This window comes from Chelonoidis abingdonii, chromosome 6 (assembly GCF_003597395.2).
Source record: "Chelonoidis abingdonii isolate Lonesome George chromosome 6, CheloAbing_2.0, whole genome shotgun sequence".
Taxonomy (NCBI): domain Eukaryota; kingdom Metazoa; phylum Chordata; order Testudines; family Testudinidae; genus Chelonoidis; species Chelonoidis abingdonii.
This window is the reverse complement of record NC_133774.1, coordinates 26,293,155-26,319,767: the sequence shown is the minus strand read 5'-3', so window position 1 is coordinate 26,319,767 and position 26,613 is coordinate 26,293,155. Positions and strand designations below refer to the sequence as shown.

Here is a 26,613-nt window from a genome sequence, read left to right as displayed (position 1 = left end):
TAATCTACTGAGTGTGGTCATTCTATTTGTATGAATGTATCATTCTTGTGTCTGAAGCTAGAAGTATGAAGTATTGTTCTAAAGTCCTATTGTAATTATGCAAAGTGTGGGCCATTAATGGTGGTTTAGAATCTTGATGGCTCCCATTGACCAGAACAACTGATTGTAAATGGCCCTGTTTACTTGTAAGCCTTCCTGTGTTCATCTGAGTCAGGCCAGAAAGAATGGAGGCTTGGGGTCTCACAGGGCATGTGACCATGTCACCTGGTACTGGGATCCATCATCATCTGTAAACCTGGTGCTTTTCTATTTAGAAGGAAAGGTGGAATCCAAAGTGAGGACAAAGGAGTCCCACCTTGTGCCAAATATATAAAAGGGGTGGAACAGAACAAGGAGTTGCCAGTCATGAGAAATCCTCTAGTGACCACCTGAGCAGGAGCTAACAAGAACTGTACCAGGGAAAGGGTGGCCCAGACTAAGAAGGAATCTAGTCTGTGAAAGAAGTTATTGGAACATTCTGAAGTGAGATTTACCTGTATTCAGTTTCTTAGTGTATTAGGCTTTAGACTTGCATGTTTTGTTCTTCTTCGAGTGATTGCTCATATCCATTCCAGTTAGGTGTGTGCGCGCCGCGTGCACAGCCGTCGGAGAAATTTTACCTAGCAACACTCAGCGGGTCGGTGGCGCCCCCTGGAGTGGCGCCCCATGGAGCCGTATAAATACCCAGCCGCCCGGCCACCTTCAGTCTTCTTACCGCCCATGTCGGTCGTTGGAACAGTGGAGTGCAGTTTCCTGACCTCCGCATTTTCCCTAGCTAATCGCTCGTTTTTTTCTTTGTTACTTAATCTTCTTGTTTTACATGTTAATTAGTTTATTGACAGTTTAACGTTATAGTGTTAGTGTTTTTTTAGTAATAGTTTTCGCGGGTCGGGCTCTTCCCCTACCCCGCGCCGGTACCGTAGCCATGCCTGGATCGCCGGGCTTTAAGCAGTGTTTGCCTGCAATAGGCCAATGCCAACAGGAGTCCCCATGACTCCTGTCTTAAGTGCTTGGGGAATTGCACTTATCTTCGAATGCCCACTTGCAAGGCATTTAAGCCGCGCACGAAGAAGGGCGGACGCTAGACTCCGGCAGCTCCTTATGGAAGCGCATTAGCACCCTCGCCGGCACCGAGTACTAGCCAGCAAGTGAGTGACGCCGCCCCTCGGCCACCGAGCACGGTCAGGCACCGCGAAGGCTCCTCGCACCGGGCGCAGCCGACGCCGAGGAAGCCCCACGCCGCTCCCTCTCTCCGAGGTCGAAGTCGCTAAGCCTCGGACAGTTCCTCTACGCCCGCACCGCAGGCACAGACTGCTACCAAGGCAGACCCCCGGCACCGCCCCGTTGCGGCGCCGCCTAAACCGGCCCGTTGACTCCAGCCCACAGGGCGTCGAGTCCGGCGCCTGAAGCTCCCCGGCCCGGCGTGGTCGAGCTAACCTTGCCTTCGACGCTGGAGACTTTTCAGCGGCAAGAGACCTCATTGCCCTGACTGACCCGGACCGCCGTGCCCTCGCACCGCCGGTCCGCGCGATCTCTCCAGAGGCAAGCCGCTCTTACCGCCGTCGCCCTCTGTCACAGCTCTGGATGGCCGCCACTCGAGTCCCACTCCCGTCGCCGCCTCAACATCTCGGCGTTGCCCCGCTCACGCCACTGCTCGGCCTCACGGCACGCTCACCTCTGCACGCTCGCCGTCACGGCCCGCTCACCTCAGCACCGTTCGACTGCGTGCACGCTCACCCGGCACCGCTCACCTCAGCGCCGTCCTCGCCGTTCGCGGCACCGCTCGCCTTCGCGGCACGCTCACCACGATGCGGTTGCCTCTCACTCCCCGCTCCGCTTTCGCCGGCACCGGTCGAGCTCCGCACCGCTACAGGGACGTCGTTCACGGAGCCGATCGTCGCCATAAGGCTCGAGTCCCGTCGACCTCCTGGCACAGAGTGGTCGCAGGTCCCGGTCGCGGTCGCGGTATCCGTAACCCCCCGTCTAGGCACCGGTCCCCAAGACCCAGAGCGCGCTCGATCTTTCGGCACTTCGGTGCCCATGTTTGCGGCTCCTCCATGCCAGCCCGGTCAGGAGTCGGCCTCCTCGCAGGCCGTAGTTATTACAGCCCGGGACCAAGATACTGACATGGCCACGGGGCTGTTTCAGGATGCACGTCCCTCGATGCAGGACAGCGCAATGGCCTTTCTGGACACCCTGGGCTACCATCAAGCCAGGGTGCTCCCTGGTCCCGGCCCCTACACTTGTTTAGAACGCAGGTGGCATCCGAATGCCACCATATCTCATACCTCTCTCCTATCTCCTCGGGCAGGTGATTCTGACTGCAAAGTGGGGGTGCAGGACCCTCTGGCTTCCCCAAGACCCTGCCTGGGTGGATTCGCTGTGGGAAGCGCACAAAGAGGCAGAGGATGCTGAATGCTCCAAGGTCAGATCTAGGAAGGTGAAGCCGTGTGAGCTTGTTGCCCTGAAGACAGTTCGCTCACAGGGAGGAGAATTCACCAGAGTCCTGACTGGCTTCATAGGGATCAGTTCCAGAGCATCACCTGGGGATTCCGTGACACCATGTCTCAATTTTTATTTCATTTGTCAGGAAAATAAAAAAATTCTAACAAATAAGAGAAAACAAGTAAAGCAACTATTAGAAGAATTGGATGCTGAAAAATCCCCTTCTTTTGCTGATTGTTACCATACTTTCAGTTTCGGGAAAAACAAGCCAAAGGATAAAGCAAAAGTAAACCACAGAACCAAATGTCTGACAAAGTCTGCCTCAGTGACAAAAACAGGGTTGAAAATATTGCTATGGCCCCATCATGAAGCAAAGTTCTCTGATTTCATTGATAACTGTGCACATTTTGTACAGAATATTTATTCTAGTGCATGTTTTCTGTGCATGGAGATGATTGGTTAATTTCTGTCTTGATTTAAATAATGGACACTTCCTCTTCACCCTCTTCTGTCTGTATAGCTGAATTTTACTAAGATACTCCCAATGAAGTCAGTGGCAATACTGCCATTCTGCATAACAACCAGGTAGACTCTGGCCCAGTGGGAGCAGGATCAGACCCATTATGTACATTACAAAGTTATCGGCGTGTTTTGTACAAATTCCTTTGAGCTGATTAATTTTCCTATTTGGAGTTTGGATTCTGACTGACCAAACTCTTGATTTTTCCAGACTATTGTATTCAAAACTGGTACAAAACTCAGAATCAGAACTTTTCCCAGTTCTTCCATCCATGCTTTCCAACCTATGGCATATTGATTACTAGTATTCAGGAATTATAGTACCGTGATAGCTGACATAGTATGTAGCTTCTTACCATACTGTAAAGTTAACGTTAGTATTGTTAAGGTCCAATTCTGTAACGTTGCATGTTAGGGAGTGACAGTCTTCCTTAATTTCCAGCTGGCTGAAACACTCAATGTCCATGTTCTCTAATTCATCATCTAACGAGAAATATACGGAATGTTAATGAAGCAATTGACTGTGTTTGTTTGAAATACAATTTAACAGTTTCATTATGAAACAGGCTCTTTTATTAGAAGTTATATAAAGGAGAAGAATCCAGTAGTCTAAGCCCCACATTTTAGTTTTATAAAATCATAGAAAGGGTTTTTCTTTTTCTTTTTTTCTGGGCTTATTAAATGTCATCCTTCTGCACAAAGGATGAATTCCATCCATTTTGACACTCATACCCAAGGACACACAGGGTAGTTAGTGTATCAGTTATAAAACGACATCATTCAGGAGCTAACTTATTGGTTTAGAAATATGCCAGTCTTGGCTTTTATCATTAATCATAGTATAAAAGATGGAATATTGATTGGATCTTGGAAGCCCTCTGTACATAGAACTCCCTTTGATGCATGCAATACACATACAGTGTGATGTTATAGTGTATAGTGTTAATCTGCATGAATTTGAGATGGCCATATTAGTCACAGGTCGCCAAATATTAATTGTAAGAACCATGTACAAACCTCAGACCAAGAGAAGAGTGGGAACTAATCCATTTTCAAAAACTGTCAGTATTTTCTAGAAATCATGATATTGTGATTTTGAAGGTGTTATATCTCATAACATGTTAGGCATAGTAAGAAATGTGTATGGAGCATCAGTAACAAACCAGGATTCCCAGAATATAGCATCAATCTCCAGACATAAATCTTATATGGAAAATTAGCTTGACGCATCCTAGACTCCATTTTTCACACAATATTACCATCACTCGGTTTGGCAAGAATAAAAGTTACTGTTTGAGAAGTTTAGGACTGAAATAGAATGGGAGTTTCTGGCCAAGACTTAAAGCTTGTCTGTGCTGGGGCTATTTGTATTGGTGTTTCAAACTAAGCTAAGCACCTTATTACTCTGGTATAGCACATCTACACTGGAGGTTACACCAGCATAATTACATTATAGTAGCTAAACAGGTACAAATAGCAGTTGTCTAGAAAGGCTGCAAATTGTCTGAGAATATTCATAGATTACAAGGGACCATTGTAATCACTAGTCTGACCTCCTGTATATCCCAGACCACAGAACTTCCTCAAAATAATGCCTGCATCAAATCTTTTAGAAAAACATCCAATTTTGATTGGTGATGAAGAATACACAATGACCCTTGGTAAATTGTTCCAATGGTTAATTACCCCCAGGCCTTAGTTCCAGTCTGAATTTGTTTAGCTTCAACTTCCAGCCACAGGATCGTGTTATATCTTTCTCTGCTAGAGTGAAGAGCCCATTATGAAATATTTGTTCTCCATGTAGGTACTTATAGCCTGTGATTAAATGACCTTCTAACTTGTTCTTTGTTAAGATGAACATATTGAGCTCCTTGAGTCTATCACTATCAGGCATGTTTTCTATTTCTTTAATCCATTCTAATCCATTAATCATTCCTATGGCTCTTCGCTGAACCCTCTATAATTTCTCAACCGCCTTTCTTTGCAAATAGCTCATGCCCCCCCAACTTATATGAAATGGAACTGATACTTGTGTTTTGCTGTCAGATTATTGATAAGAGCTAGAAAATTAAGGTAGAATTTTAGAGGTCTCATTTCAAATCCCGTTATGCTGGCACAGGCGGTTGAGCACGGCAGCACATTTTGACTGTGCCAGCCGTTTCTGTCAAATGTCATACCACCAGGCTTTCAGGGAAATCTCAAACTTTCTGTCATATAAAACTGTTTCTTCAAAGTTTGCCTTGATGAGTCATAAAACAATTGCTATTTGACTGGATGATGCATGTTTCATAGCCAAAGCTCTCACATGTCAGATCAGGGATAGCAAAATAAACAAACTTCTGAGAGAAATATTTCCATCCCAACTTCCACCCCAATTTCATCAGAACTGATAATGAAGGTTTAGATTGTGAATGGCACCAGGGCAGGTCCACTAGGGAAGAATGGAAAGTGCTTCCTCCCCTCAGCACCTCTGCACAGAAGCTAGCTGAAAAGTGGGTAAGAAGCAGTGGTATTGTTCTCCGTAATGGGTCCTGTGAGCATTAGCTATCTGAAAGCCAGGCTGTATTAAATTCTGTTCCCTACTGCTTTCTGGGGATGAGAATGATGATATATGAAGAGCCATCCTTCTTGGCCCACCATCTTCTTTTATTATTTAGGGGAACTGAATGCTGGAGAAAGATGTAGGATTGATGCCTTTGGAGGGGAAGTCCTCTTTTATCCACAGAACAGGTACAGCCGGGGTGCAGCTGTGCAAGCATCACTCCACTGCCCTGCCAACGTGCCTCAACTCTGAACTGGAGGGAGATGAGGTATTATTCATGGTTATTTATATTACACTACTGCCCTAGAGACCTCAGTTTAAAGCCAGGGCCCCATTCTGCTAGACATGGTACACACATATCAGAAAAGACAGCTCCTGCTCCAAAGCGCTTACAGACTGAATGCCAAGACCTCACAGGCGGATGAAGGAAACATGCAGACAGGAAGGGGATGGGACAGGACAAGGTAAAAATACTAATAGGCTATTTTCTCATAGTTTAGCACCGCACCCAACTGGTAGGTGCAATTGGCCAGTCAGTAGCAGTAATCCCAATAATCATTCTCTATGTCCATTCATTTGTGGCTCATTTGTAGCTAGAAGGAAGGATAGCTCAGTTTGAGCATTGGCCTATTAAACACATGGTTGTGAGTTCAATCCTTTAGGGGGCTGTTTAGGGATGGGGACAAAAAAAATTAGCTGGGGCTTGGTCCTGCTTTGAGCAGGGGGTTGAACTAGATGATCCCCTGAGGTCCCATCCAACCCTGAGATTCTATTCTATAGAAACGCCAAGGTTGCCATTTAGTGCCAATTGTAGTAGAAATATTTTTTGTTACATGGACACCTGGACCAAGACCATGACATTTATTTCACCTTGACTATTAAAGAGAGACAGCTTCCAATCAGTACTAGTCTAGAACTGGCTTTGGACTGGTTTAATAGAGGTGAAAGTCTATCGCAATTCCTCTGAGCCATCTAGTCACATATAGATACTCATGTCCTATATGACCAGAAACTATGCAGCACGCTTAAGGCTTCTGATACAATTACTTGACTTGAGTTATCTATAATTCTGGTTACATACGAGTAACATTAACATTGTTGTGAATTATTATTACTATTGTTTATTACTTATATAGCGACGTTGTTTTGCATGGTGGTTTTATATATGTAAATAAAGGCCATGTCATAATATGTATAAATCTATGGATTGTATCACATCAACAAGTAAGACTCTCAAATAAGAATCCTCTTGACAGCTGCTACAATTATCTGAAAAGTTGTATTTATTCAGTACCCATAAGAATGGGACTCAAGTGGTAGAAGTTGTAAATCAGAATACAATCTGCTGTCCTAGAGAGCGAATAATCGAAGGAAGATGAGCTTCTTTGTCTAGCATTTGAACTGTTGAATGTTTAAATAGTAAAGGGGTTCTTCAGATGTTAGACTAGGATTAAAGCAGGAGGGCAGCTGCTTTGCAATGTCTGGCACTAGGGTGACCAGACAGTAAGTGTGAAAAATCGGGGTGGGGGTGGGGGATAATAGGAGCCTATACAAGAAAAAGTCCCCAAAATCAGGACTGTCCCTATAAAATCGGGACATCTGATCACCCTATCTGGCACTGAATGCCTGCACTGTGAATGCAACTTTTTTGAGTCATGAAAAGTATTTGTAAACGTAAAAAATGATCAGGTAAAATAGATTAGCAATTTGCATGATATGTGCTATTTAAAAGGACTTTTCAAGTACTTTATTCTACAGCTTGAAATTAAATTTTGCTATCTGACAATCAACAATATACGTCTTTCCCTGTTGACTCCTGAACTTGCCAATTCTAACTCACATAAATAGCTTTTAATCATGGCCCCAGTGACCTCTACATGACTAATGATGTGAATAAGGTCTGTTTACGTCAGTAAAAATTTGCAGGAGCATGACCCTTTCCCCCAGATCATAGGTAACTCAAACTTAACACCTAATCCTGATTTAATTTAAATCAGTGGGGAACTTTGACACTAATTTCAATAGGAGAAGAACTGGGCTCATAATCACTCACATTGTAAACCCTTTAAGGCAGTTGGCTCTTTTCCTTGTTTGTACAGTACACAACACAATGTGGCCCCAATCCTGATAGGGGACTTTGGCACCACCGCAATATAAATACTTGCAGAGACTTATTTACATTCTTAACTTTGTGTACTGATGTTCATAGGACTACTCACAGTACATACCCTTGATAAATTGTATAGTCAATTACTTGACTACACTTTGATCCATTAAGAAATATATTCTAGAGACCAAACGACCAATGTTAGTCAGGTTTATTGCTAAAAGCTAATATGAGAACGTACAGGAAGAAAGACTCAGTAAGATACCAGTTTCTGGGAAGCCGTCTTGTGCAGCATTGTTAAATTCACCTCACAGAGAAAGTGTGTTTCAGCTAGGAGTGTTTTTAGGATGACTTTATAAGTTACAAAACTCTTTACACATCACTAAAATCCAACCCACCAGTTTGTCCCAGCCCCTTAACTTGTTTTTCTGTGCCTTTCCTTATCTTTTTTCTTTTTTTTTTTTTTTTTTGGATACTAGCATTTCAGGGACTGGTCCATGAAGGTAGCTCCTCAGCTTATACCGTAGTAGAACATTAAAGTATTTTGCCTTTTACAAGTCCCTTATTTTCACATGCCAAAGCTGACTTTAGCTTTGCAAAGTGTTATGGAATGCTTAGCATAAGTGAACAGAATTATAAAAAGATATAGGTCAGTTTGGGCCGTGTAACTGCTAGAAATATAGAGACAATATAATGTCATATTGATATTGTGGGCTTAATGCATATTAATATGTGTCATATCAATAATATATTTGGTTAACAATAAAGTTAAGCACAGATGTAATGGCTGCAGGATCAGGACCTTAAATTGCCATGGTGTTGCTGGCCTCTGATTGAATATCTGCTGTATTTAAAAGTTATCTTAAATTAAAATAGTTCTGATGTGAGCTGACCCCATCCTACAAACACTTACCCTGTGAGCTGGGCCATTGAAGTCACTGGGACACATGACTAAGGGTTTTCAGGATCTGTTTCTGTTTTTAACCAGGGCCTGATCCTGTTCCCTTTGAAGTTGATGGCAAAGCGATTTTGACTGAAAGGGAGCAGGGTTAATAATATATGTCAGAGTTGAGTGGTCCCAGTGATTTCAGAGACACTGATTTCAATATATTTGTATTAATCTTGATGTCAATGGGACCATTCACCTGAATAAGGGATTGCAGGATCAGGTACTGATCAGCTGCAAATTATGTAAATACAAGCAAATAGAGAAAAAACACATCATAAATAGGTTTAAGTTCTGTAAACTAGTTTGTTCTTTATAGTCTTCTAACCAGTAAAACTGCCATGTACTTGTTCTGATATAATAAATATATGTCACTGCAGACGGGAAAAACAGAGGGAAGTAATGGAGTTACATCTAAAAGTTAGCACTGATACACAGTAATTACCTCACCATTAAAAACAGAACCCATACTGCTACTCATCTAATAACAAAATGTTAGGTACTTAAATGACTGGTAATTGAGAGAGACTAGTCTTACGTCAGTAGTTCTTATCTGCAGTGTCTCACTGACTTTAATAGGACTACTCATATGAGTGAGGATTATTCATGTGAGTAAAGGGTTTCAGGATCAGGTCCTACGCAGTTTAAAGGATCTGAGTCTCAAGTTGTGTGTCAGACAATAATCTCATTGATGGCAATGGGAAATTTTCCTGAATGTAGTGCAGAACTAGGTACAGAATGTCTAAACTGAATGGAGTATTTACAAATTTGATGATTTCTGCTGCAAAATACTTTTAACTGTCAAAGCAAAATAATTCAGGTTGTTGAACTAAGGTCATTACTACTGTAATGGCCAATGTAATTCTAGTGCCTTTATGATAAACACACATCAGTGATGTGCTGCAGGTAGCTCCTAGCAGCTCCTTATTTAAATGATGCCCCCTTGCCCCACCTCGCCGAAACAGGGGACTAGAGAACATCCCTTGCATCATAGGGCCATTCCCTGCTTGAGATAATTTATCTCCACGGCTCAAAATAATCTTCTGAATAGGAAACTTTTTGCCTGTAGGGGGGAGCAGATTGGATTGTTTCTGGCACTTTAAAACATTTTCCCCTAAGAGAATTGTGAGAGCAGAATCAGTGCCTTATCCTTTTCATATGGCACTTTCATGTATTTGCAAAACATAATGAAATGAACTAATTCTTTACTTACCAGCCTTAAACAATCGTAATTCTTATACAAAAGCTAACTATAATGAGAGAGACTAAGTAGGCTCTATCCTGCATTCCTTGTGCACCCCACTCTTTCACTGGTTTTAATAGGAGTTTGAGGTGCAGAAGGATGCAAGACCGGGTATAAGTATCGATAGATACCTGTGTAAATAATCCACCAGAATCACACAAATCCCATGCATAAAGAATATAAGAGAGGCAAAACTAACAGCTAAAATGTTAACCCATTCTGTTTAACGGCTGCAGTTGCATGTTGTCGAAGTTTGAGGATCTCATTAGAAATCATATTTTCAAATTATTCTTGAGCCTGCACGCAAACGTGAAATGACTCACCAGACTCATCTTCTGAGGTAGAACCACTTTCTCCAGAAGTGGTATGAAGAAGAAAAAAGAGTAAAATGACAAACGCTGTGCTGGTCCGTGTCATTCTGAGCATATTTGGTGTGCGCGTGCCTGTGTGTGAGAGAGGAGTTGACTCTGTTGCTTTATACCCAGGATGAAGTGTGAACCCACTGGTCTGATAAAGCAACCGCAGGCAGGGGGAAGTGTAAACACACTGAAAAGGATGACAAGCAGAGCGAGCCAGGAAGCCAGAGTGAAAATACTTGTGGAACTTTTATTTTGAAAATGCCTCCCACTTCCAAACTAAGGGCTTAATCCAAAACTCATTGAAGTCAGTAAACAGACTCCCACTGACTTCAGTGTGATTTGGATCAGGCCCTAAAGGCCCAATCTGGTTCCTACTGACATCAACGGGATTTTTTCTAGTGATTTTGGCAAGAGCAAGATCGGGCCCTTTTGTGAGATGGCTTACGGTCCAGGAAGACCAGACATACCACAGAGCTAGGGGCTCAGTTACAGTGTGAATACATGGTTGTCCAGGATGGAGAATGTGTAAAGCGCTGTGAGATCTCCCAGACTCAAAGTGGTAGTTAAGAGCTGTCCATTATTATTCATAAATATAAATGCAATTATTTATTATTTGCTAAACACCAACAGCTTGCTTGCTGCTGCACAAAACAAAAATAAACACAGTTGCTGCTCCAAGAAGACTGCAATCTGAAGGGTCAGTCCTGCAAACCCTTACTTGTGTGATTGATCTGTAAGCAATCTGGAACTTCTCCCAGTTTTCAGGATCAGAACTTAAAAGACAGACGCAAAGCAAGCAAGCTGCAGAGACACACCGAAGAGGTGTTAAATATTTCCTCCCCCTCTTTTTGTGTCTCCAACTCCTCCACACCGACACACACCAAAATAATTCAGGGACAGACTAGTCATTGACTAATGTGGGCTAGTGTTTGTGAGCCTCTGTGACGCCCTGCTTCCTTTCCGTGAACCACCGCCACACAAATCTATTAAGTGACAGTTAATTTGGTACTGTTGCTGCCACCATCCAGTATATATTCACTCTTTATCTCTTCTAGACTGTTAGAGTTAAACAGTTTTAGCCTTTTATCTCCAAGATCAGGAAAACCCAGAGCTACATTGTTGCATGGGGTAATTATTATGTAGCATCACTTTAAGAAGTGGCAGTCAAGAGTCTAAATAACTTAGTAGCCTGTATCAGGCCTAGGCATAGAGATCATGAAAATGACAGGTCTTACTTATTATGCTAAGAATAAATATAATCTAACATAGAAGCATTAAAGAAATAGTTTTATACACTGAAACCTCTCATCTTACTCTATGTTAGTTAAGAAGCTCAAGTTAAACTATTTACAAATATACACTCACAAGGTGCCATGACCTGTCTCTATCTGATGTCACTTCTCAGTGCCAGCCCATGATGCTGGGTTACTGGGATGGCCGTGGGAGTCCCTCACTTTTCCTGAGGACTCTCTCCCCTCCAGAGCCCATCACAATCTAAGAGGAGAGGAACTGCTGGGGTTCAGGACACCATGCTGAGTTCTCTTCAGGTTTTCCATCCTCAGGGCTCTACTAACCCTTCTTCAGTCAGCCCCCCTCTCCAGGCAAGGCTAGCCAGCCATTCTGTCTGACCCTCCAACTCCCATTCCCAGATCTCCCTCCTTGAGATCCTCCTTCCACTTGTCACTTTGGCAAACCCCCAAGAGTCTCCACCCTGTTTGGTGATGTCACTAGCCTCAGCAGCTCATTCACAGTGGGATTTTGACAACAAAGCCATTATTCCAGGTCGTCCTTTGGGTTTCCATGGGGCTGATCTAAAGCCCACTGAGGTCAGATGGTCTTTGAATCAAGCAACCTTGAATTATGCAATCTCCCCTCTTCAGGTCCCTTGGATGAGATAACCTCTTATATCTCTAACCCCAGCTCTACCTGCAGCCCAGGTCCAGGGTGTTTTATTTTAGGAAACATTGTGTAAAGATTCCAGAATCTGGCCCAACAATAGGCACAAAATTAGAAGAATATGAACCTCTTCACTAATACTGATTTTTGCTGCATTTCCAGATGCAACTATTAAAGCCTCAGACCTCACACATGAATTGTATTCTGATCATGAATCACACAAAAATGACACCATCTCTCTTTAAATTCTTGTTTATCATTTAAGTGGACTATCACTTTGATCATCTCTCTCTCTCTCCAGCAAAGCAAACTGAAAGAAAAAGTCTTTTTAGGCATAATATTTTGGTTGAGCCTGTGCAATCTTCTTATCAGAACAATGTTGTTCAGGGGAATTTCCAGTCTGTCACAGTTGTATTTTCTCTGGGTGGGAAAGCCGGGGACCACAAAGAAAAGAAAAAAAAAGTATAAAGAAATAAACCAAACATCTATTTTGTTTCGCTTTCTGAGCTTTGCTTCAAAAGCCATCTGTTCTGGGACTTTGTCTCCCTTCACTAAGGCCCTGATCCACCAAAACATTTAGGCAACTACCTAAGTCTATCCCTATTCAATATGTACTTAAGCATCTGCCTAAGTCCCACTAAGTAAAGCTTCAAGATAAAAGTTAAAAACTTTTTGAGAAAAAGGACCATTTGTGTTTTTGAGACAAACTTAAGTCCTGGGTCTTTGAGTCCTAAAATATGGAAGGAAAATGTGAGGGAATTCATGCAGTTCCTAGCTAGTTTGGGGAAACACTGTGGAGTAAACTTTCCTGGGCAGGAAGCCTGTGGCGTTGGGAACTGTACCTTTAAGTGATTTAAGATCCCAGACAGGAAGTCTGGGAAAGGGGTGCTACAGAAGCCCATGCTCTATTATGTAGGGGCAGCTGGCAACTGTGTCACTGAATAAAGCCTATTGCTTTCAATAACCTTTGTTCCAAAGTGATTCTGAACACCATAGAGCTAATCTTCACATGTGTTTATACAGTCTCTAGCACAATCCTGATTGGGGCTAGGATTATTATCAGTAACAGTAATTAATAATGGTCTTTGGTAAGCAGGCGTAAGCTATACAAAAAGGATTCAGTCAGACCATAGAATTACATATATGCAGAATTTCTTTTTCTTGAACTCTCCTGACTGGCTAAAGAAAAAATGCAGTGTGGTGAAGGAGTTGAAATAATTTAAAAAAGCTTTGCAGAATATATATGTTTCTTATTTCTTGAAAATTTCTTGTCAGCCAACTGTGTGTGCTCATATGTGCATGTGCGCATGCTCAGCGTTATGAGAAAATTTAGGGGGACCTTAAGAAAATCAGCCCCTCCCAAATTGTTTCAGATTGGTCAAGAACAGAGGTGGCACCCAGAATAACTTTGGACAATATATGCTACATTGTACATTCACAGACACACATGTGGTGGTGATAGCCCGCTGATAAATTGCAGATCTATGTGATTAGACACAATTTAACAGGTACCTTTGACTAACCTGCACTTTTCTCACTAATCCATCTCTGATGGGATTATTTCTTACATTCCAAACCTCAAAACAGCTACCATTATTCTTTTTTAAAGAAATCAGCTTGACATATAAATCTTTCCTTCTTCCATCTCCAGAATAAAACGGTTACTCACGTTTTCATAACTGTTGTTCTTTGAGATGTGCTGTACACGTCCATTCCAATCAGGTGTGTGCGTGCCGTGTGCACAGTCATTGGCAAGTTTTCCCTTAGCAGCTTCCATTGGGTTGGCTGTGGACTCTCCTGGAGTGGTGCCTTCCTGGTGCTGAACATATGCCCCTGCCGACCCGGCCCCTCCTTAGTTCCTTCTTGCCAGCTACGCCAACAGAGGGGTAGGATGGCGGGTAATGGAATGGACGTGAGCAACACATCTCAAAGAACAACAGGTACAAGAAGGTGAGTAACCATTTTTTTTCTTCTTCAAATGCTCATTCATGTCAATTCCAATCAGGTGGCTCCCAAGCTCCACCCCAGAGGTGGGGTCGGAGTTAAGGGATCACTGATGGGAGCACCGCTCTGCAGAATGGTGCATCATCTCTGGCATGCTGGGGGATAGCATAATGAGACATGAGTGTATGTACCAAGTTGCTGCCCTGCAAATTCTTGTATCCGGACCTGGACCAGAAATGCCACTGACGAGGCCTGTGCCCTCATGGAATGTGCCATAAGTGCTGGGGCTGGTACCTTGGCCAGCTCGTAGCACATGGGGATGCAGGATGTGATCCAGGAATATATTCTTTGAGATGAGACCAGGAGTCCTTTCACCCAGTCTGCTACCGCTACAAACAGCTGGTTCAACTTCCTGAACAGCTTAGTGCACTGAATGTACAATGTTATCGCCCGCCGAAAATCCAATGAGTGTAGCCTCTGCTCTCGACTACTGGCATGAGAATTAAGATAGAAGACAGGTAGAAAAACGTCTTGGCTAGCATGGAAGTGTGACACTTCCTTGGAGAGAAAGGCTAGGTGAGGCCTGAGTTGCACCTTATCCTTGTGGAAGGTGGTGTAGGATGGGTCAGTGTAGGCTAGCCTTTAACTCCAACACCCTCCTAGCTGATGTGATGGTGACCTGGAATTCTACCTTCCATGCCAGGTAGAGAAGGGACCAAATTGCCAGCAGTTCAAATGGGGGCCACATTAGTCTGGAGAGGACCAGATTAAGGTTTTACGAAGGAACAAGCTGTCTAATCTGAGGATGTAGCTGTTCCAGACCTTTGAGGAAACATCCTACCATGGGGTTAGGAAATATGGAACATTCAGACACTCCCGGGTGGAAGGGCGAGATAGCAGTGAGAGGTACTTTGATGGATGACGCTGCCAGGCCTTGTTGTTTCAAGTACAGAAGGTACTCTAGAATGAGCGTATAAGTGCCTGGAGTGGAGGTGCGTGCTGCTGGGCACACCAGCAAGTGAACCTTTTTCATAAGTGGCCCTGGTGGATGGTTTCCTGCCACCAAGTAGGACCTCCCTTACTGGTTCGGTGCACAGAAGTTCCATGGGTTTAACCATGACGCTTCCACGCCATGAGATGGAGGAACTGGAGGTCTGGGTGGTAAAGGCGACTGTGGTCCTAAATGATCAGATCAGGGTGGAGTGGTAATGCAATTGGGGCGTCCACTGACAGTTCCATGAGCGTGGTGTACCAGTGTTGTCGAGGCCATGCTGGGACCATCAGAATTACCTCTGCTCTGTCTCTGAAGACCTTGAGAAGTACTTTGTGCACGAGAGGGATTGGGAGAAAGGCATACAACAGGTGGCCTCCACAGGACAGCAGAAATGCATCCGTGATCAAGCCCGGGCTGTGATTCTGGAAGGAGCAGAACACTGGACACTTTCTGTTGCTCCAGGTGATGAACAGGTCAACCTACAGAAACTCCCACCTTTGTAAGATGGAGTGTATGACATGCGGCCGGATGGACCACTCATGATTGCGGTACAATCTGCTGAGGTGGGAGATACAATGCATCCAGGTGAATGGAGTGGGCTAGGCAGAACTCCCATAGCTGGAGGGCTTCTTGACTTAGAGGGGAGGAATGGGCTCCACCTCGCTTGTTGATGTAAAACATGGAGGTGGTGTTGTCCGTCATCACTGCCATGCACTGGCCTTGCAGCCAGACCTGAAAGGTTTGGCATGCTAGTCATACTACCCTGAGCTCCTTGATATTGATATGAAGGAGGAGTTCGTCCTGTGACCATACGCCTTGTGTTTGGACGTCTCCCAAATACACACCCGATCTCAGAGCTGACGTGTCCATTACCAGGGACAAGAAGGGCTGGAGGCTGTTGAAGGGGGACTCCATTGCGCAGTGTCCAAGGGTTGAGCCCCACTGGAGGGACTCAAGTACTTGCTCTGGCACTGTGACCACTGAGTCCAGGCTGTCGCACCCAGGGTGGTAGGCCAAAGAAAGCCACACCTGGAGTGGCCTGAGCCTCAGTCTGACATGCCAGACCACATAAATTCAGGCTGCCATATGGCCGAGAAGACTCAGGCATCCCCTTGCTGTAGTGATCGGGTACTACCTGAGGCCTTGAATAATAACTGTCATGGCTTTGGAATTGGGTGTCCATCAAAAACACTCTTGCCTGTACCAAATCCAGTACGACTCTATTCTTTGGGTCAGTGACAAGATTGACTTGTTCACATTGAGGAGAAGACCCAGTCTCTTGAAAGTAGATCTGACTAATCGGACTTGAGACTCCACCTGCTCCCTGGTGAGGCCCCTGAGCAGCCAGTTGTTGAGGTAGGGGTATACTTGCATGCCTCCTTCAGAGGAAGGCTGCTATGACCGACATGGACTTGGTGAACACTCTGGGGGCTGTTAACAGGCCAAAGGGGAGGACCGTGAACTGTTAATGTTTTTTTGTTGGCTACAAATAGTAGAAATCATCTGTGTGCAGGCTGAATAGCTATGTGAAAGTACACATCTTTCATGTCAAGGGAAGTGTATCAGTCTCTAGGATCCAGAGAAGGGATAATTGTACTGAAGGATCCCATGCGGAACTTCAACTTTACCATGAACGTGTTGAGTCCTTGAAGGTCTAGAATGAGTCTGAGACCCACCTGGGCTTTGGGGATTAGGAAGTAGTGGGAATAGAATCCCTTGCCCCTGAGCTCCTGAGGAACCTCCTCCACTGCTTCTATGGCGAGGAGCACCCTCACCTCCTGGATAAGGAGTTGCTTGTGAGAAGAGTCTCTGAAAAGGGACAAGGAAGGAGGTTGGGAGGTAGGGGAGGAGCAGAATTGGAGAGAATATATCCCACTTTTACCATGCAAAGAACCCAGTGGTCCGATGTTATTTGGGACCAAGCATGGTAAAAGTGGGATAGACGATTCATAAAATGGGGAAGGATTCAGTGTCATGGCAGGTGCGGAGTCCTTGGACATATGTTCAAAAGGCTGCTTAGAGACCAAGAAAAGATTTGGTTTCAAAGGCTGCATGTTGGCCTTTGATTCTACCCAGAAGGGGGATTGGCTCCTCCTCATGGCTACTCCTGAGGAAAGGGTGCGGGCGGCCGAGTCCACCGAGTCCAATGAAGCCTGAAAAGAGGTCAGCACCTCTGCCTTCCCTTCATCAATAATAGCTGAGAACTTGGCTCTGGAGTCTTGTGGAATCAGCTCCTTAAACTTCAACATGGAGCACCACGAGTTGAAGTTATATATACTGAGGATAGCTTGTTGGTTAGCGATCCTCAGCTGCAGGCCACCAGTTGTGTAAACCTTCCTGCCAAAAAGGTCCATCCTTTTCAACTCCTTGGATTTAGGGGCCGGCCCCTGCTGCCCCCATCTCTCTTTCTTATTAACTGCTGACACTAGCAGTGAGCATGGTTGCGGGTGAGAGAACATATACTCGGACCCCTAAGGGGGGATGAATTACTTGCACTTTATATCCCTGGTGGTAGGCAGGATTGAAGTAGGGGTCTGCCACAGAGTTTTAATATTGCTCTGGATTGTTTTTATTAGTGGCAGAGCTACCTGGGACAGTCCCTCTGGCACAAGAATGTCAAACATGGGGTCTTCAGGTTTGACCACTTCCTCTGGCTACAACCCCATGTTGTGGGCAATCCTCTGGAGGAGGTCTTGGTGGGCCCTGTGGTCAATTGGAGCGGGTCCAAGGTTGAAGCTCCTGCCACCGCCTCATTCGGGGACAAAGATGAGAAGGCTAGAAATGGTACAGGGTCCTCCTGGCCCTCCAGCTCCCTGACCTCTCCCTGGTCAGCTTCTGGGACCCCTGTGGCGACTGTTGCCATGGTGACAGTAGCCTGGCCTTGCAGTGGGTCTTGCCTCAGAGTTGCCTTAGTGGCAACCTGGGCCAGTGGTGGGGCTTGTGTCAAAGTTTCCTCGGATCTGTGGGGCGTAGATCTGTCCTTAGCTGGTTGGGGTGGTCGATGCTCAGAAGTCACCAAGCAGGAGCCCCTGGAAAAGGATCCCTGGGCCTGATGGTAAGCCCAGGGGTCCAAAAGGGCCATTGTGCCAGAGGCTACCTACCACTGGGGGTGCCATGCCATAGGTGCCTCCCTCAGTCACCTGTCAGATCTGTGTTAGCTGGGACAGAAATACAAAGAGTCACCATCTGAATCCAATGAGACGGATCTCGACTGTGATGACCATGGTGGAGCTGCAGGGAACTGCACTGAGGACCAGTGCTGAGCTGACGATGAGGGGGACCAGTGTTGAGGTGCCTGTGCCAGGGACCGAAGTCGAGAATCCAGTGTCGGGGACCAGTAACAAGGATCCGGTGCCAAGAGTCCAGTGCTGGGGACCAGTGCCGAGGGTTTGGTGCTGTGGATCAGTACCAGTCCTCTCTCAGAGCTGGGAATTGGTGCCTCTCCTTCCTCAGTGCTGGGGAAGCGGAGCAATGTCCGGTTGGAGTTGGGGAGCCCCTCATGGCATCCAGTGCTGGAGGGCAGTGCCTTGGAGATGGCGATCTAGAGCAGCATCAATGCAAATGGTGCCAGGCACAAGAGGGTGACCGCTGCATCATGGCCGGCTTGCCTCTAGACGGCGCTGGTCACGGTGGAGCCAGGGGCTTATCTCTGACCACCGGGGGCTGAGGAGCCATCATGGCAATTAAGTCTCTGGTGGCTTCAAAAGTGTATGGGATGGAAGGTAGCTCCAACTCCTCTGCCTGGCACTGCCCATCCAGGGAGTCAGGGGGCACCAGACTCGACAGTCCCCCCCATGGAAACTGAAGTTGACAGCTTTGACTCTTGCTGCTTGGGCACCAAGTACTCCTTCATGGGACGCAGTGGTGCAGTGCCTGCCGGTCCCACTGCTTTCAGCACCGGGAAGCACCGCCTGTCAGCTTTTCTATGCTGCTTGTACGGCACTGGTGAATGCGAGCAGTGCCGGGTTGTCTGTTCAGTGTGCGGTGCCGGACAGCGCCGGTGCCTAGAGTCCATCCTCAGCACCGTGTCATGTACTGATGCCGGGCACTCTGTATGGATGTGGTTGGTGCCAAGTCCTGGTGGTCTGTAGCACACTGGGGATGAACAGCAGATTGCATGAGCAACTGCTTAAGTCAGAAACTTCGCTCCTTTTTTGTCCTGAGGCGGAAAGCCCTGCAAATCTTGCACTTTTTTTGTCTGGTGCGCCTCCCCCAGACGCTTCACACACGAGTTGTGGAGGTCGCTTATTGGCATAGGTTTCCTGAAGGTTCTGTGGGGTTTAAAGCCTTGGGATTGTGGCATGCCCTGGAGCCCAAGGAGGGGAGGGTTAGGGATTGGGGGATCCCCACTTCCAAACCTCACTATATACACTATTTACACACACTAGCTTAAACTAAACTAACTACGCTATGGAAAGTACGCTAAGGGAAGCACTTGCCAAGCAAGTAGCTGCAGTTCCAACGACCATCACTGGTGGAAAGAAGGAATTGAGGAGGGGCTGAGTTGGCAGGGGCATATATTCAGCACCATGAAGGCGCCACTCCGGAGGGCTCCACAGCCAACCTGACAGGAGCTGCTAAGGGAAAACTTTCTGACAACTGCGCATACAGCGCGCACACACCTGATAGGAATTGACATGAACAAGCAATCGAAGAAGAATACATTATTCTGAAGAGCAGGATGAGCAATATTCAGTGACAGGTTTAAGGTTCAAATACCACATGACACTGCAGAGATAGAAATAGGAGCTTTATAGCTGAAAAGGGAAATTTCCTAACTTTCCATGTAACACTTACTACTAGCCCTGGAATATCCTTTAGTCTGTAAAGTTTTAATTGTCCATTCCCTCTAAGGCCTGAATGGTTGGCATCATATAGATGGTGGGATAAAAAGAAAAATGTATCAGTAAAAATATGTAAAATTCTCTAAAAAATTTCGAGGGGAAATTTCTCTAAAAGATGGGGGCGAGGTGGTGGATGCTGTGCCATGTGCAGTATCAACAACCCAAAGCATAGAAAAATCAGAAGTCCAGTGCCAAAAAAATCATGCGATTGGCTTTAAAATAATCAGGTTTTTTTTTTAAACAATACATTTTGTGTTATTTTTATTTACATTTTGGTTTCTGCATCTTCAGGGTGCCTGCAGACTCATGTTTTCAACCTTTTTTCCCACAGCTAAGCAGGATAGAACTGAACTCTTGAAAAAAAAAAACTGAATACCTGAGATTCTCTTGAGCTCACTTGAACTGGGGCTTTAAGAAAATATTAAATATAGCAAAACTCTCTATAAAAATCACAAGAGCTGGCAACACTGAGTCAGTAAAGCAATCATTTTAAACCTCCAAGCTTTGCATAATTTTCTTGTTTGAGAGAAGTATGTGAAGCTTTCTCTTATTCAGAGCTGTGACAGAGCAAAAGTGAAAAGAGTCTTTTGGCGGTTCTGAGAACTCTCCCTTGCAGAGTATGTATCTAGCTTTCACCTGTGCTTTCTGTTTGTTAGATCAAGTGATCCAAAATAAAACTGCAATAGGCTGACTCACATGGAAAAGCCCTTTTGTTTCTGGGGATGGCCATCTTCCCAGCCAGTCCTCCAACCTCTTCATTTTTACTAGGACTTACAATAGCGAGTGACGATTGTATGTACTGCGGCTGTAAAGCCATTTGCCAACGTTTCAAATGACTTCTGCAATGCTGTCACCAGAAGTCTGCATTTGTGTCAAAAGTGAAAGTTAAAGGTCTAGGCCTTAGCCAACAGGACCAAAGCTGGTGGTAAATAGTAGGACACAATTAATAATCACAGTCATTATGTTTAGCTGGGCTCCAGTTCGAATTCCAAATGAAAAGGAAGAAACATGCCTAAGAGAGAAGAATATTAAAGCCTCTCTACCTTACAGAACAAAAATCTGATAGAACAGAGCCAGCAGAAAAAGAAATATTGATGTGGAAGTAACCTACAAAGATGTAACGCTAATTGAATGCGCCCAGAATGCTAGGTGCCTGGAACAGATAGTTTCAGAAACCAGTTCATATTGTTGATGTTCAGAAATAATTGTGAATGTTGTTTGACTAGTTTATTGTTTGTTTATTGGTGTCATTTTTGGTAATGTCTGCAGAAATTATGCAAGGAGAGAAGTGAGAGCTGTCCCTTTAAAAGGAGGATGGAGGTGCTTGGAGTGGGCCCTGGCTGCTGTATTGGGCCAGAAGCATGTTAGCTGGGTGTGGGGGAGGACTGAGTGTGCAGGAAGCAGCCAAGCAGGTCAGCACTCAAAAAATGAATATAATTATCCTTCAAAAATTAATCCTTATCATTGAACAAGTGTGATAGTGACAAGTGACAAGAGGCTGATGGATGAGGAAAGCTCCATCCAGTTATGTTAGTTTTCACATCATAAAACATCCCCCTGACTGAGTCTGTCTCTTTCTATGCCTAGCTTCATTAAAAAACATGGCTTATAAGTACCTTACTCTTACTGTTGGCTAATAGAGAGAAAGATAACCCATACCAAGGGGGACAACTAACCCATCATAGGCATTTACTCCATGGGTGCTCCAGGACTGGAGCACCCATGGAAAAAAATAGCTCCTCCCTCTCCCCACCCAGCCCTCCTGCCCACTGGCGGACCCCGCTCATCAGCTCCTCCGCCTTCCCCCCATCGCCTCCCACATGCTGGTGACCAGCTGTTCAGAAGCATGCGGAAGGTACTGGGGAAGTGGGGGCAGGGCCTCGGGTGGAGCCAGGGTTGAGCACCACCCGGAACTCAGGAAGTCAGTGCCTCTGTAATGCATAGCCACACTGGTATTTTTTGATGACACAGCTTACTGCTTAAGGTAATGTGGTTTGAATATAGTTTAGTCAGACAAGCTAAACTCTTAAAATGTCCAAAAAATGTTTTTGAAAATATTTTAAATATTGAAGCAAATGAGAGCTACATAAAAATTACAGGAAAGGTCACAATTAAAGGAGACTAAATAAAGAAAAATAATTCAGTATTTAAATAACTCTTCCCTGGTGAAAATTCTAAGAATTTGAAGAAAAGGAAAATAATTGTTAAAAATAGAGAGAGAGAAATAAAGTTAAAAAATCATAAAAGAAAATACCAGATTGTCAGCAGAAAGTATCATGTATATGTGTAAAAATGTATATAATTTAGATAACACATATGCGATCTGAGCTGATGAGAATTTCATAATCTTAGATATTGATCTCTTCAAATCACATCACATCTAAGTCAGATAAATTATATAAATAGTACTAAAATTTGAGGTGTCACTAAATGTAAATACCTTATGCTAGAAAACCACAGGAAAATAAATGTGATTAACTAAGAAATCACCCCTAACAACAAACAAAAGAGTGGGCGTAAAGACAGCCCTAAACCATATTGACAGTGAAAATAAATTACATTTCTTCACCCCATTCATTTTGCTTTCTCAAGCAGAATGGAAAAATAGACACGGGAATATGAGGTTAATTACAGAGGAACACATAATTGCCCTTGGTCAATCCAGTAGTCCAACTCATCGAGATGCTTCCAAGGAAAGAGTAAAAAGCCCCAAAGTGCACCACTACAGTATTGCCTGCCCACAGGAGAAGTTTCTACCTCATTCCCTAATTTTTTTTAGCAGATTAATATCCATTTTGACTGAAACAGATGGTAAATCAAGCTGCATAAGATTAGCTCCCCATTTTAGAAAAAGACTATGATTTATCTGTGTCAAAAAATCGAAACGTATTTCCTCGATAATTAATTCAGCATTTAAAAGGGGGATAGAAAAATGTCACAGCAGCTAAATCTAGAACAAACGAACTGTTCACCAAAAATCTCCATCTTCAGGACTACTGGAAATGGTACTATTTCCTCTCCATGGCAAAAAGCTCATTCAGAGGCTGCTGAAAAAGTGTAAAAACTTGTTTCTATTGTACAATATTAGGAAAGTCACTAGAAGGCATGGTTCACTAGAGGGCCTTTATTAAGCCTTGTCTACACTATGAGAGTAAGTCAACCTATGTTATGCAATTCCAGCTGTGTGAATAACGTAGCTGGAGTCAATGTAGCTTAAGTTGACTTACTGCAGTGTTCGCACAGCACTGGGTCAATGGGAGAAACTCTCCTGTCAACTTACCTTATGCTTCTCGTTCCAGTGGAGTACTGGATTCGATGGGAGAGTGAGCTGTGATTGTTTTAGCGGGTCTTCAGTAGACCTGCTAAATTGATCCCCGGTGCATTGATCACCACAGCGTCGATCCCTGGTATAAATCAAACCTGGGATCACACTTAAGTATATGACACCTGGATCTGCCCACTTTGTACAGTGAATTGTCCTGCAGACTGGAGCGTGGGAGCAGACCATGGCAACACTAGCTGTGGTTAGTCACATTATCTGCTGAATCACTGCTAGGGCTAATAATAGAAACAGGAAGGAATTGCTTGTCTAACAAACAGAGAGCATTGTGGGGATCCGAAAACCTCATTGAGGTTGGGGGAGGGTGTATAATTCACCGATGGAATGCCAAAGCAAGTTATCAGTGTGTGGAACTCTATGCATAGGATAATTGGGGGACTCCCAGTAGCTTGAAGTCTTTTCTCCTGAAATTCAATGTTTTCCGTTTTGTGGTTCTTTTTTTTCCCCCTCACTCCCTATTTTCTGTGTCTGTCACTTTTCTGTGGATTGGAATTACAGAAGTAGCATTCAGTTTATCATAGCAGTATTTAACAATATTCTTAAAGGGACAATGGTGACCAATCCAGGCCCCACAATTCACCTATCTAATGGAGGAATCCGGGTCCTTATGTATAACCTGATTAAATGGGCTGACTCAGGGGTTCTTCCATAGAGATCAGGGGATAGCCTGATACAATTAGTTCATGGAGTGGCAGTGTTGCTTAAAGACTGTAGTAATTCATATCCCCCTATGCAAGAGGGTTAAACTGGTGAATCTGTGTTCCCCTTGCATGGGCTTTTTGCATGCTGCCCTTGAAGCAGGGGACCCACCTTACTTCTGCTATTTCCTGGATCTTGTGTGTCCATGGTGATGAGCAGAGTTTGTCCCTAATAAATTACAGAATCTGATTTCTAATGACCTATCCCATCCACCTAGTATTAGCACTTGTATTCCTCAAAATGCTTTAGATAATTCATTAACCCTTGCAACACCTCTGTGTTGGTTTTCCTTTCTATTTCCCTCTCTTTACAGATGGGAAAACTGAGGAAAAGGGGTTAAGTCAGGGGTCCCCAATGCAGTGTCCGCAGGTGCCAGGGCGCCCACCAGGGCATCTATGTGTGCCCGCCTACTGACCACCGGACAAGCAGCCGCCGAAATGCTGCTGACAAGCAGCAACGCCTCTTGATGACGCTACTTCTATTTCAGCGACCACTGGGTTAAGTCTAAAGGCAAAAGAGGGAGTGAGTGCCAGAATTTGCCTCAATCTCTGTTGTGATCCAGTCCCACATAGCCACCACCTGCCACTAATCCCAGATTGAATCTCAGTATATCCTGTGTTATCACCCCTGAGATCCCACCACAGACTGGACCCCTTCCACAGGTGGATGCTAACTGGGTCAGCAGGACATTTTGGTTCCAAGCTGCAGGGAGTTTGCCTGAAACTTGCCACTTCCATAAACACCTTAGTTTCCTAAACTTATTGAGCAAGTTCCTCTGCTGTACCAATTCCTTTAGCCTCCAGTAATAGACCCATACAGTGGGGCCAGTTTGGCCCTGGCACAGTTTGAAGACACCTTAAGGCTGCTCAAAATTGTGCTGGCTGCAACAGCTACAATTAGACCATACTGGCAGAAGGGAAGCATTGAAACTCAGCAGTATCCAAGTTCAAGTCTCCTCTCAACAACATGAGCAGGGTTAACATTCAGAATTGACTTAAATGCTTTGCTAAACTGGGGAGTAGAGGATAGTGGCTTGGTGGGCCAGAATAAAGAATGCAATCCGAGTTGGGGCATGAAAAAAACGTATAGCATTTCATAATGGAGAAACTGAGAGGGTTGAGTTGCTGTTTTGCTTGCATGTTTCTTATAATCATGCTATAATCAGTTTACACCAGAGGTCGGCAACCTTTCAGAAGTGATGTGCCGAGTCTTCATTTATTCACTCTAATTTAAGGTTTTGCGTGCCAGTAGTACATTTTAACATTTTTAGAAGGTCTCTAAACATATAACATATAACTAAACTCACTTTGTTGTATGTAAAGTAAATAAGGTTTTTAAAATGTTTAAGAGGCTTCATTTAAAATTAAATAAAATGCAGAGCCCTCCGGACCAGTGGCCAGGACCCAGGCAGTGTGAGTGCCACAGAAAATCAGCTCATGTGCCACCTTCGGCACCTGTGCCATAGGTTGCCTACCCCTAGTTTACACGATACTTCCCAGTATGTGCATCAGCGTAACCCACAGTAATACTGTTATGGTTGAAGAGGCAGTATCATTATTATCTCATGTTTCTGAAGAATCATCATTTGGCTAAAGTTCCTTGTGCTTTCTTGTAGGGTAAGGCTGATTCTTTTGGGACAGTTTTGTCAATTCTGTGCAAAGTGAGAATCAAATACGAAAGAACAAATTACCCATGGAAAAGGAAGGACAAATGAACTGAGTGGGGCATGTGTGGTTATTTGGGCCTGTGTGCATATGTGCTGGAACTAGGGGTGCTGGGTGGGAGGGTGCCACACCCCCTGCTTTGAAGTGGTTTCCATCATATACAAGGTTTACACCTTGGTTCAGTGGCTCTCAGCACCCCCCACTATACTCATTTTTTCCACACCCCTGCCTGAGTGCGCAGGAGAACTTATTGCTCTGAGGTTATTCAGAAAGAGTGTGGGCCTCAGGGAGGCCTAGACCCTGTCTGAGCTCCTTAATGTGGCCGGGGATTTATGATAGCGTAAACTGCTTCCCTTGTTCTCCAGTAGCCCCAGCCCCTTCCCATCCTGTCTGGCTGAGACAAAGTATATCCACCGAGACATGTGGCAGGAACAGTTCTTGTTCTCCCCTAAGCATGGAGGCTGCAGTTGTTCCTTGTCTTTACACAGGAAAGGTACTTTTACTTCCTTCTAGCCCAGGTATCTGCAGGAGGATCAGGCACATATTCTTTAATACTGCACATGCTGTTCAATGATTTACTACTTGGAGCTGTAAATATCAGTGAGTTTCTTGTGAAAAGAATATTTATTACCTTTACTTTCAATCCATGGTGGTTCGAGTGCCCCGAGTTTTGCTTTAAATTTCAAATTCAAATGAAGGGGGAAATCTCAAAGCATACCCATAAACTGATCCAGGTCATTCAAATCTAGGACACAGTTCATTTGAAACAGGAGCAATGTTCATGCAAAACAATAAGCACAAGTTGGCTCAGACTGTTTGTGGCACTTGGCCAACCCTTTGGTGACCTTGGTCTGAGCTGGAGATAGTTTGTAACAAAACATGAGAACAGGCAAATTTCACCTGGTTTCACTTCTCACTGCAGAGACTGCATGCACACAACTCTGTCAGTGTGGCCACGTTACAGTTTCTGCAGTAGATATGGCTCTGCATTTCTATCGGCAGCCATAATGTTCCAGTAAACTGCACTGTGTT

The 26,613-nt window shown here is 44.6% G+C and overlaps 1 protein-coding gene across 2 annotated transcripts in view; it reads right to left on the bottom strand.

Annotated features, from left to right (window-relative positions):
- IL7R (interleukin 7 receptor) overlaps positions 1-10,352 on the bottom strand; it is a 216,852-nt gene extending 206,500 nt beyond the window's left edge. For both annotated transcript variants that reach the window (XR_012656075.1, XM_032779924.2), the window contains exons 1-2: positions 10,165-10,352; positions 3,360-3,486 (exon numbers count right to left, since the gene is read on the bottom strand). Coding sequence is in view for 1 of the 2 variants with exons in the window: in XM_032779924.2 (XP_032635815.1) it covers positions 3,360-3,486; positions 10,165-10,267 (230 nt within the window). In the remaining variant the exon portion in view is untranslated. The remainder of the gene's footprint in view (positions 1-3,359; positions 3,487-10,164) is intronic.
- Between the last annotated feature and the right edge of the window lie 16,261 nt (positions 10,353-26,613).